Below are 13,405 nucleotides of genomic sequence, written 5' to 3' on the forward strand. Positions count from 1 at the left end.
CTATCAGACAACAAAAAGAAAAGGCATTCAAACTGGCAAGGAAGAAGTCAAACTCTCACTCTCTGCAGATGACTTGATCCTTTATCTGGAAAACCTGAAAGACTCCACCAAAAAATTTCCAGAACTGATACACGAATTCAGCAAAGTGGCAGGATACAAAATCAATGTGTGAAAATGTGCTGCATTTTATACACCAATAATGAAGCAGCAGAAGGAGAAATTAAGGAATTGATCCCATTTACAATTGCACCAAAAACCTTCAGACTAGGAATAAATCCAACCAAAGAGGTAAAAGATCTGTACTCTGAAAACTATAGAACACTTATGAAAGAAACTGAAGATGACACAAAGAAATGGAAGAACATTCCACGCTTATGAATCAGAAGAGCAAATATTGTTAAAATGTCTATACTACTGAAAGCATTCTACACATTCAGTGCAATCCCCAGTGTAAAATACCAGTGCAAATCCCCAGTGCAAAATACCACCAGCATTTTTCACATAGCTAGAGCAAACAATCCTAAAATTTGTATGGAACCAGAGAAGAACCTGAATAAGCAAAGTTATGTTGAAAAAGAAAACCAAAGCTGAAGGCATCACAATTCCAGACTTCAAGTTACAACACAAAGCTGTAGTCATCAAGACAGTATAACACTGGCACAAAAACAGACACAGAGATCCACGGAACAGAATAGAAAACCCGGAAATACACCCACATCTATATGGTCAACTCATCTTCGACAAAGCAGGAAAGAATATCCAATGGGAAATACAGTCTCTTCAACAAATAGTGTTGGGAAAACTGGACAGCAACATGCAAAGGAATGAAATTAAACCACTTTCTTATACCACACGCTAAAATAAATTCGAAATGGATCAAAGACCTAAATGTGAGACAGGAAACCATCAAAATCCTACAGGAGAGCACAGGCAACCATCTTTTTGACCAGAGCTGTAGCAACTTCTTACTAGACACATCTCCAGAGGCCAGGAAAACAAAAGCAAACATGAACTAGTGGGACTTCACCAGGATAAAAAGTTTCTGCACAGCTAGGAAACAATCCATAAAACTAAAAGGCAGCCTAGAGAATGGGAGAATATATTTGCAAATGACATTATCTAGTAAAGAATTAGTATCCAAAACCTATAAAGAGCTTATCAAACACCCCAAAAAACCCAAAAAATCCAGTAAAGAAATAGGCAGAAGACATGAATAAATACTTCTCCGCAGAAGACATACAAATGGCTAACAGCCACATGAAAAAATGCTCAACATCACTCATCATCAAGAAAATACAAATCAAAACCACAATGAGATACCACCTCACAACTATTGGAATGGCTAAAATTAATAACTCAAATCAAGAGATACTGGCAAAGATGTGGGAAAAGGGGAACATGCTTACCTGTTGGTGGGAATGCAAACTGGCGCAGGCACTCTGGAATACAGTATGGAGGTTCCTCAGAAAGTTAAAGCTAGAACCACACTATGGTCCAACAATTACACTACTAGGTATTTATCTAAAGGATACAAAGTACTGATCTGAAGGGGCACATGCACCCCAATATTTATAGCAGCAATATAAACAATAGTCACATTATGGAAAGAGCCTAAATGTCCATCAACTAATAAATGGATAAAGAAGATCTGGTAAATACACACAATGAAATATTACCCAGCCATTAAAATGAATGAAATCTTGCCACTGCAAGGACATGAATGGAACTAGAGTATATTATGCTAAATGAAGCAAGTCAGTTAGAGAAAGACAAATATCATAATTTCACTCATTTGTGTGTGGCATTTAGGAGACTGAACAGATTAACATAGGGGAAGGGAAGGAAAATAAAATTAAGACAAAAATAGGGAGAGGCAAACCATAAGAGACTCTTAACTAAGGAGAACAAACTGAGGGGTGCTGGAGGGGAAGTAGGAGGGAGGATGGGCTAAACGGGCTAAGGAAGGCACTTGTAGGGATGAGCGCTGGGTGTTATCTGTAAGTGATGAATAACTAAATTCTATTCCTGAAACCAATACTACACTGTATGTAACTAACTGGAATTACATATAATCAAAATAATTTACCGTATTAACAGAGTAAAGGAAAAATGCTGATTACCTCAACAGATGCAACAGCATATGTTCAATATTTATATCATGAAAACTGTAATACCTTAATGACAGAATCAAAGACTTGGAGAGATATGGTGTATATAGGTAGGAAAACTCAGTATTGTTAAGATCTCAATTCTTCCCAATTTGACCTATAGATCCAATAAAATCCTAATCAGAATCCCAGCTGGTTTTTTTTTTTTTTGTAGGAATTGACAAGGTGGTTCTAAAATGTATAAGGAAATAAATATTCCAGAATCACCAAAAACATTTTGAGTAAGACAAATTTGGAGGACTCACTCCACCTGACTTCATGACTCATTATAAAGCTACAGGAACCAAAACTGTATGTTTTTGGTATAAGGCAGACACAGACATCAGTGGAGTAAAAAGCCCAGAAATACACAACACAACTACAGTCAAGTGATATTTGGACAACAGTGTCAAAGTAATTGCACAGCAACTGAAATCTTACACAACTTCAGAAAATAGTTTGGCATTTTCCTATAATGTTAAATATACAACTGCCATCTCAGTCAGCAATTTCATTCTTGGTATTTACCCAAGAGAGATAAAAACAAATATACATGAAGACTTGTACTCAAATGTTCATGGCAGCTTTGTTTATATTAGCACAAATGAAAAAAACAAAAACAAAGACAAAAAACAAATGTCTATCAATGAGTGAATAAACAGCAATACATCTGCTAAGTGAAATACTACTAAGCAACAAAAAGTAATGAATCTGGATGATACAATAACCTGGATGAATCTCAAAAATAATGAGTTAAGCAAATGAAACTATACCAAAGGAGTATATACAGAATTCCATTCACATGAACTTAAAAAAAAAAAAGACAAATTTAATGTGTGGTGGGTGACACAAAGGAAGTTAATGGTTGTCTTACATTGGTGGGGCAAAATTAAATGTGCAATGACACAAGGGAACATTGTAGAATTACATAATTGTTACAGATCTTGACAGTAGCGTGGGTGTGGGTGTGTGTGGGGGAAACATGGGTATATAAATTTGTCCAAATTCATCAAAATGTATACTTAAAATGTATACATTTTACTTACCTATAAATAAAACTTCTGTACAGGTGACAAAAGGCCCTTGCATCACCCCTAATAGTTATCACAGTCCCAGAATACAGTTTACTCAGAAGACTTTTAAAAATATGATGTAAAAAACAGGAAGAAACAAAGGAAACAGTATGAACCATGAAGCCTGCACTATATAGACCCAGAAAAAGCCTTGGTAATACTTACAAAATTTTAAATTGCTTCAAAACTAAAATCAAAATCTTTTAAGCTTTATTTTGCTTGAGTTACCCAAAACAAATAACATGGAAAGTTAAACAGAAACCCCAAGAGTAATCTAAATCAATACTGTAAAATAGATTTTGTTCTAGTAGACACATACACTTAAATGTACAGAATGACTTAACTCTGAGTTTAAAGAGTAAATCATCATGGCTCAATTGGACTAAATCACAAATTTCAAAGAAATTCAAAAAGGTATTCATGCAAACCAAAATTATTTTTTTTTGTTCATTGCTTTAGCTTTCATGAGATTGAACTCCTCTTACCTTACAAGAGAATCACTTCGTTTATCAGCTCTAACAAGGAGGACAACTTTCCATCTATGGAAGGCTCCTGGAGCACCAGTGCGTTTCAGCTCTTCACGCCATCTTTTAGGTGCAGATTGCATTTGAGGCGAATAATGAGAGTCTTTTTCAATTTTATAGCCCCATTCATAAGTTGTTTCATCAAGCCATCTGCCACTTTTGGCACTATGAATTATGTAGTCCTTAGTTAGTACCCACTTTCCTAGAAAGCAAACCAACTGTCAGTCACAAAATAATTTGGGTTCTAATGAATGGTAAACAATAAGGACTAAATATCAAATAAAGTTTGACCTTTTTCAACATGAGACCTTTAGGCTATGTTACCAACACGATCTTTGAATTATGTTTGTTTCCCCAAATTTTTGGTAGAGGGTTACAATGTCACTGAACATTGTATGCAATTTTTCCCATAATAATTCTAAGTCTAAAAACATTACTGAAGAAAATACAAACCCAAGGCTTAATAAAATACATGTGGTATTACTTAAATTATGTCTACTATTACTATTCACCAAGTTGGCTGAGATTTATATTTTTCCTCCTATGCTAATAACTTTTGCAATGATGTTTACAGCAACGTTACACTTTGTAAAAGAAATTTACAAACACTCTTGCACCTTCTTTAACTGGGCATCAGTAATTGTTTTCAACAGCATGGACAGTATAGGTTTTCATTTTCAGATATAAAAATAAATCCAAGTATCCTTTTGGTGAGTTACTCTAAAAAATAATAAATTTACTGGCATTATATATAATTTTTTTCTGAAAATTAGTGGACTGATGACATGCCAGATCAATCACAGTAAAAGAAACAATAAAAGGAACATCAAGGATGACAAAGATAGAAGGGAGGACACTAAATCCCAAGTTGGACTTAGGGAATTTAAAATCTTAGAAAAACAAAACAGCATGATCATTGCTTCATAGCATGGGTGGGAACAGAGGCCGTAGAAGGAGAACAAAGTCTCTTTTCAACAACAGATCAAAGAAAACTTGACTAGAACAGTTCACTGAAGCTTCAAGAAAAGCTTTTTTTTTTTTTTTTTTTTTGGCATTTTGTGCCTATCTTTTTTGTTAATTTTTTTTTTTCTGACATAAAACATTTATGTAAGACACTAAGTCTTTGGTAAAGTTAAGGATTTCTGCCTCTTTGATACATTTTCGTGTGTTACAAAGTTTTCCTTAGAAAAATAAAACAAAAAAATATTATAATATATTTTCAGAAAAATATCAGGAAAAACCACATTTATTTGATATAATAAGCATACTATCTTTTGGTGATGAAGGTACTTCTTTTTTCACATGAAGATTTTCATTCAAGGAGGAAAGTAGTTAATTTACCTGCTGCACAAGCTGCTAAAAACTTTTCACTTTTACACAAGCGTTCAGCTATAAGATGTGTACAATTTTTGTATTTCTGGAAGAAAAAAATCCAAGTGAAGAAACGTTACTAAGGTAAGATTTCCTTTATAGCACATTTATTTTATTCTTATAATATCAAGAGGACATTTTATCATTCTTAGGCCAATATTATTTTTCAATTCTATTTTAAATAGTTGGTAAGTTTCTGTACTCACCTCACTCTTAATAAAAGTGCAATCTAATTTTAAAAGCAATTTGCCTAGAGCTTCCTTTTCTTCCATCTTAAATCCCGTCATCTGGATGATATGCTTTGGAGCACCATCTTCCATCTAACATATATACACATAAAGATAAAACATGTTAAAGATATTATTCACAGGATTGACATTATTTTTTTAACTATGAGTGCAAAAATAAAAAAAATAAAACTTAAACATAAAAAGAATTAAACATCTAAGGCTATATTGTCAATACCACTGTTAAGATTGCTTATGTTCAATAGAAATTGGTTTATAAAGTTATCTTCTCAAAATACAACTGTAAATAGATTTTTTTTTTTCTGTCTTGAACACTGAAAGTTTCCATCAGAACATCACTTGACACTAAAACACTGATGAATGAATACAATTCTTCAGAAGGGGATATTTAAACAATATTAGTATAATAATACTAGCTTCGTTTTAAAAGCACTCCTTTTGTTAAGGTCTTACGCAACAAGTACAATATGGACAATGAAACCTAATCTTACCTTATAACAATTTTTAAGGTGCTTATGGATATATATTGAGAGTATGTGTAAGTAAGTAGAGATGATAAAACTTATGGTCCCATATCATTTACACCAAGTAACTTAGTATAGTAGGTACATATAATGAACCTGGATTCTATTCCCAATATACATTTCTTAACTCTGCTATATGTTAGTTTCATCACCTACAAAATAAACTGAAAAAAAAATCAGTTTTCAAGTTTATTTTTTTATTTTTTTTATGTTTATTTATTTTTGAGAGAGAGAGAGATAGAGCAGGGGAGGGGCAGAGAGAGAGGGAGACACAGAATCTGAAGCAGGCTCCAGGCTCTGAGCCATCAGCACAGAGCCCGATGTGGAGCTCGAACTCACCAACTGTGAGGTCATGACCTGGGCCCAAGTTGGACACTTAACCAACTGAGCCACCCAAGCGCCCCTCAAATTTATTTTAATAGGAACATTAATCTACATTTAAATGTTATTCATAAAACATTTTGTTCTTGAAGAGGCACATTTATTAAGCAAAAAAGATTACACCTCACTGTATTTTTATTTATTTTTTTTAAATGTTTTTTTTAAAAAGTTAATTTACTTATTTTGAGAGAGAGAGAGAGAGAGAGAGAGAGAACAAGCAGGGAAGGGTCAGGGAGAGAGAGGATCCCAGACAGGCTCCGTGCTGCCAGCACTGAGACTAATGTGGGGCTTGAACTCAGAAACTCTGAGACCTTAGCTGAGATCAAGAGTCAGATGCTTTACCTGCTGAGACACTCAGGCACCCTCACAGTATTTTTAATTAGAACACAGAATTTTGTTTGTTTACATGACATCAGAACTTCAGAACTAGATAGTATCATATAGAAAATCTACTTTCTCTTTATAGATGAAGAAAGCAGGGACTAGAGAAATTGGTAATTTTTCATTTCTCTAACAATTATGTCACTATGGCTCTAAATTAGTGTTTAATTAATGCCGTGGAGCAAAAGCAGCTGACCCTTTAAAGACAATTAAAAGGAAACTAAAAAATTATACCTGTTTGAGGCCGGGAATAGTAACAGCTGGTGACAAGTGTTACATAGAACAAGACGAGTATAAAGACAAGTGTTCTTTATAGAAAGTCTACTGTCAAAGACCAAACGTATATAGGTACTAAATATATATGAACTATACATACATATATGTATTTAAGTAAAAGTTGAGATTCATTCTTGAGTAAAACCTGAAAGAAAGTCTCACTGTGAACAATTAAAAGCACTATTCAGGGTTATGAGTGAAGCTTCATTTTCTTTGCTTAAGGTTTCTAAGAGGAAGAACTTCAGCTGGAAATAAGCCTGGTTTCTCTCTACCCTTCATCACTCCTTGCTTTGGGAGGAGAAGTTACCTGAGAAAACTAACTGGATATGTATGCTTTGCTGGACCATCCTCTTGCAAAAACAAGTTCCTATTAATGCTTTCTGACATGTCCCAAGAAACTGCCAGTAGTAATCCTGCAGTGTGGTGGGTAAATGAATTCTGAGATTAGGTATTAAGAAGCACACTTGAGTACACAAAGCTAACTCTTCCAAACCAATTTTTAATCAGTAAAAAAGCTGATATTTTGGCCCCAAAATAATGAATTTTCTTATTTCTCTAGTGGCTCCAAAAGAGGGAAAGGGATGTAATGCATTAACCCTTTAAAATCCTAAAAATCAAGATACTTAACATAAAGAATGTGTCTCTAAGGATAAGGTTCCTCAATGAAACATTTTTTTTTAAAGTTAAAAGGTTCTGGTACAAAATTATAAAATGCACAAAACAGGGCTTGTTATCATATGAAAAACCACTCATGAAAATACAACCAACACTAAGTAAATTATAAGTGGCTTCTTGCAGAAGGAACTCCTTATAAATCTCTTTAACCATGTTTATGGGATATATGACATAGCTGCTGAGTGATAATATCCACTTATATAGACTGGTAATATACAAAAACTTTACAAAGAATATGCTCTGTTGCTTGAAACAATGACTCAGTTTGATGCAGAACACATTAACACATGTAGAATAAAGCCACAAGTGGATTACAAGGCATATGACCACAAGTAGGGAGAAATGCTGCTTCTATTAATTCTATGGATATAAATAAATCCTTCAGGCAAATTTCCTTTAAAAAATGATAGGTCCTCCTTGAAAAAGAAAGCAAAGCTGGAGGCTTCACAGTTCCAGACTTAAGTTATATTACAAAGCTGTAGTGATCAAAACAGTAAAGTACTGGCACAAAAATAGACACATCAGTGGAACAGACTAGAAAGTCAGAAATGAATCAACAAATATATGGTCAACTAATCTCTGACAAACCAGGAAAGAATATCCAATGGGAAAAAGATGGTCACTTCAACAAATGATGCTGGGAAAACTGGACAGCAACATGCAAAAGAATGAAACCGGAACATTTTCTGACACAGGACACAAAAATAAATTCAGCACGGATGCAAGACCTAAATGTGAGACCTGAAACTATAAAAACCCTAGAGGAGAACAGAGGCAGTAACCTTTTTCTAGATAGGTCTCCTGAGGTAAGGGACAAAAGCAAAAATAAAATATTGGGACTTCATCAAAATAAGCTTCTGCACAGAACTAAGGCAATTTAGGAACGGGAGAAGACATTTGCAAATGAAATATCTGATAAAGGGTTAGTATCCAAAATATATAAAGAATTTATAGAACTCAACATGCAAAAAAACCCAAATAATCTAATTAGAAAATGGGCAGAAGACATGATAGACATTTTCCTAAAGAACACATCCAGATGGACAAGAGACACATGAAAAGATGCTCAACATCACTGATCATTAAGGAAATACAAATCAAAACCATAAGATATCACCTCACACGGGACAGAATGGCTAAAATCAACAATATGAGAAACAACAGCTGTTGGTGAGGATGTGGAGAAAGCAGAACCCTCTTGCACTGTTGGTGAGAATGCAAACTGGTGCAGTCACTCTGGACAACAGTATAGAGGTTCCTCAAAAAGTAAAAAATAGACCTACCCTATGATCCAGCAATTGCAATAGTAGATATTTACCCGAAGAATAAAAAAATATATATACTAATTTTTTATTGGGGATAAATGTACCCCAATGTTTATAGCAGCATTGTCTATAATAGCCAAATTATGGAAACAGTCCAAGTGTACATAGACTGATGAATGGATAAAGATGTGGTATATATACAATGGAATATTACTCAGCCGTAAAAAAGAATGAAATCTTGCCATTTGCAACGACATAGGTGGAGCTAGAGAGTACTATGCTAAGTGAAATAAGTCAGAGACCAACAAATATCATATGATTTCACTCATCGATGTAATTTAAGAAACAAAAATGAGCAAAGTAAAAAAAAAAAAAAAAAAGAGAGAGAGGGAGGCATACCAAAAAACAGACTCTTAACTATACAGAGCAAAATGATGGTTACCACAGGGGAAAGGAGTGGGGGATGGATTAAATAGGTGATAGGGAATAAGGAGTGCACTTGTGATGAACATCAGGTATTGTATGGAAGTGCTAAATCATTATACTGTACACCTGAAACCAATATTACACTGTGTTAACTGAAATTTAAATACAAACATTAAAAAAGAATTAAAAAACAATTAAATAAGCAAAAAAGAAAATGGTAGGTCCTTTAAGAAATACTAGGTAAGTGGGGTGTCTGGGTGGCTCAGTTGGTTGAGTGGCCAACTTCGGCTCAGGTCATGATCTCACGGTCCATGAGTTCGAGCCCCGCGTTGAGCTCTGTGCTGGCAGCTTGAAGCCTGGAGCCTGGTCTGGATTCTGCACCTCCCCTGCTTGTGGTCTCTCTCTCTGTCTCTCAAAAATAAATAGATGTTAAAAAAAAAAAATTAAAAAAAAGAAATACTAGGTAAGTGAAATTCAACACACCAGTGAAGATCATCTTGGTATTTTCTTTTTTTTTTTAATGTTTATTTTAGAAAGAGAGAGAGAGAAAGAGCAGGGGAAGGGCAGAGAGGGAGACACAGAATCCCAAGCAGGCTCCAGGCTCTGAGCTGTCAGGGCAGAGCCGGACACAGGGCTCTAACTCATGGACCAAGAGAGCATGACGTGAGCCAAAGTCAGATGCTTAACCAACTGAGCCACCCAGGTGCCCCCCAAAGAATAATAAAAAAGAATTAAAACAAACAAAAAGAAAATGGTAGGTCCTTTAACAAATATTAGGTAAGTGAGATTCAAAATACTGGTGAAGATCATCTCGGTATTCTAGTGGAAAAGCAATCTAACTTTTTATATTTCTTGAGAGCCACTTTTATCAGAGGAACACAAGTGTTTTAGTCATATTTATATTACCTACTACATTTATTTTGTTTATGTATTTTAAAGATTCAAAAAGCTATTTAGTAGGCTATTCGAAGACATGTTGCCAAAAGAGAGGCTGATTAGCTTTAAAAACCTAACATTTTGCCCATCTGGCTTTTCTAAAATATTGACATATATAGACTGTTAAATAATCAGAATATACATACAGAAAGCAATGAATACAAAATCACTGTAACATTATTATCCAGAATGTTCTATTTAAAGATTCTCCTTTAAATTTCATTCTTCTGCTTCCTGAGAACTAGATGTTATATAGAACTACAAGGGGGAAAAAATTATACTATATTCCTCTTTTCGATCAAGTTAATTAACAGCTATTCTATAATTGGAATGTTTATTATTATTTTTTTAATGTTTATTTAGAGAAAGAGACAGCATGCAAGTTGGGGAGAAGGGCAGAGAAGAGAGAGAGAATCCCAAGCAAGCTCCACACTCCGCATGGAGCCAGACGCTGGGCTCCATGCCACGACCATGAGATCATCACCAGGGCCAAAATCAAGAGTCCAGTGCTCTACTGACGGAGTCACCCAGGGACCCTGGAATGTTTATGATTATTGGCATTTTCGCACATTTTGATGTATAAATTATTAAATGACTTGGATGTGCATCATGCAAACTTTTCATCTTAAATCATACTTTCTTTGCAGTGGAATAAATACATCCATTTTGTGTATTTAACAGCATTTTCTATCACAGCCAAGAGTTCACAGTAAAATGAAAAGAGGACCAACTACTTAATAGAAATCAGGAAAGCTCTTTTAAAGCAATTTCTTTCCTCTGAAAAACAATTAAAAATGAAACTGAAACTAAACAAGCAAGAAGAAGGGAAGTGTGAAATAACAGCATGTCCTGATTCAAACATTATGAAAATACTAATGTTGAAAAACAAATAAAAATACAGGGCACTTATTTACAAGTTTATCAGAAAAACTGGGCTATTAGCTAAACTTTCACAGAAGTGTGAATCCTAGCAATGGCACAAACTGACTAGCACAATTTTTTAAAAACAAATTGCAGGGGCACCAGGGTGGCTTAGTCGATGGAGCATTCAGACTCAATTTTGGCTCAGGTCATGGTCTCATGGGTTTGTTAGTTCCAGCCCCCCATCAGGCTCCACACTGACAACACAGAGCCTGCTTGGAATTCTCTCTCCCCTCTATCTCTTTCTCCCCCCATCCCTCCTTCTCTCTCTCTCTCTGAAAATAAACATTAAAAAAAAATAAAAATAAATTCCATTAACCTAATCGAGTAGCATCCTATTAGCAAGTGTTCTAGTTTAAGTAACAGTTTACAATAGATTTAGCAATGCTTTTTAATACTATAATCCTACGACAAACTTATTGGCTGGATCACTGATATAATTCATACAGATACATGAAAAAATTGATATTTGTATACATAGAAAAAGACATTTATAGATACATGAGTAGTGTTATTTATATTTATTAAATCAGTGGTTTAATGATTCTTCCTATGACCCTGCAGGATTAAGAAAACAAGAAACAACAGCCTGATATGCCCATAAGCCCAAAGAGAGGATTATATAATACTGGTTTAATAACTACTAATGACTCAAACAATTCAACGTCCTTATAAGAAGGGTCAAGTTTTATGTGGGTGATATGTTCTGGGGTACGGAGGATCAAGGGCTAACTGCCAGATGTCTTCCAGCGCAAGAAAGTAAGTAAACATGCTGCAATATAATTCTATCATTGGTATTTCTAAGGAAATGATAGCTTTTTCTAGAACTTGTAGGGAGTGGTCCTTCAAGCATTCACACAGAAGCTACTATCCTAACACAACAAAAAAGAAGAGAAAACAGAGAGCATTTATTTAAAGTTAAAGGTTTTATCTTTACTGTCAAAAAGTGAAAAATTACACACTAGATTCTTAGTTACAAGAAAATACTTTTGTAATAATTTTTTTAAACATAGTAAGTATTTAAAAAAATAGTTACTTACCTTGAACCATATAATACACACAACTAAGCAGATAATGATTGTGAACAGAGCTGGCATTTATGCAGAGAAAGCAACTGTCTCTGTGGTGTGGACTTTCCCAAAATATCTCCCACATGGGCCTATCCCTGATGCCTGAAATTCCTGTGCAGTTGGTGTTGGTTGGAAATGCAAATAAACTATAGCACTCATCATAATTAAGAACATTTTATTATGTACTAGCTTTTTAGGGTCTATGAATTCTTTACAATGACACATAGCTAGAACATAACTGAAGAGTATGACCGAGTGTATAGAAAAGAGAAGTCAGGGAGAAGTAGAGGCAGGAATACAGTTGAATGCAAAGGTCTGGTTCAGGAGGGACGATAAAAAAGCAGGGTGTAAACCACTGAGTGAAAGAATAAAGTGCTTCAAAAAATGGGCAGGGATGCTCAACAAGGTTTGTGGTAGGAAAATAAGCATAAATGTCTGATCCTCTGATTACATTGATTTTATGATCAACCATAATGCATCCTTTAAGTTATATGCTAATAATTAAGATAAAGGATTTACTTAAAGGTTTATGTATGTGAAAAAATAACATACATATATATATAGACAAAACTGAGATGATATAGTTCTGTATTTTAAGTTTTATTTAAAATATTATCATGTTCATTTTTCCATGTCAGTGAATATTCTTCATCCTTTCAAGGCAACCAGTAAGTAACTGAAAACTGAAAACTAAAGTTTCTTAATGTTATTCTAGCGAACTATTTTGCTTTTAAACCTACCTCTCTTTTGATTTTAAATCTACTAAAGAAAATCACTTCTAAACTTCCCTTTTCTGGAAAGGATATACCAAGTTTAAATACAATCAATATTGCTGCTTTGTCAAGAGTTTTAAGATTTTCATGGTTTCTCCTACCTAAATTAGCGTTTAACAGGGAAAGCAAATAAGTGAAAAAGGGTCAAAGGGTTGGATCTCTGTTTTAACCAGTATCACAAAAGGTATATACAAATCACTGTATTCATACTGAGTGAGTAGATTACTGTTCGGCTCTGAATGCGGTAACATCAAGTGAAATTTAGGAATTCTGTACCCTCTTGGCCTAAGAGCCAAATTAGGCCTTTTTAAATTTCATTCAGCTGGCCTTTGGAATTTTTTTCTTAAAGATGTAGTGTCCATTCCTGCCTCTTCCTTTAAAGATACAAAATATGTGTGCTTGTGTGTATTTGAC

At 34.5% G+C, this 13,405-nt stretch overlaps 1 protein-coding gene across 2 annotated transcripts in view; it reads right to left on the bottom strand.

Moving 5' to 3' along the window:
* The window catches only part of SLF1 (SMC5/6 complex localization factor 1), an 82,520-nt gene that overhangs the window by 65,827 nt on the left and 3,288 nt on the right, over positions 1-13,405 (bottom strand). For both annotated transcript variants that reach the window (XM_078448039.2, XM_060637687.3), the window contains exons 2-4: positions 5,322-5,435; positions 5,086-5,161; positions 3,706-3,946 (exon numbers count right to left, since the gene is read on the bottom strand). In XM_078448039.2, the coding sequence (XP_078304165.1) occupies positions 3,706-3,946; positions 5,086-5,161; positions 5,322-5,435 (431 nt within the window). The remainder of the gene's footprint in view (positions 1-3,705; positions 3,947-5,085; positions 5,162-5,321; positions 5,436-13,405) is intronic.

The sequence above is a fragment of the Panthera onca genome, chromosome A1, assembly GCF_046562875.1.
Source record: "Panthera onca isolate mPanOnc1 chromosome A1, mPanOnc1 haplotype 2, whole genome shotgun sequence".
Lineage (NCBI taxonomy): Eukaryota > Metazoa > Chordata > Mammalia > Carnivora > Felidae > Panthera > Panthera onca.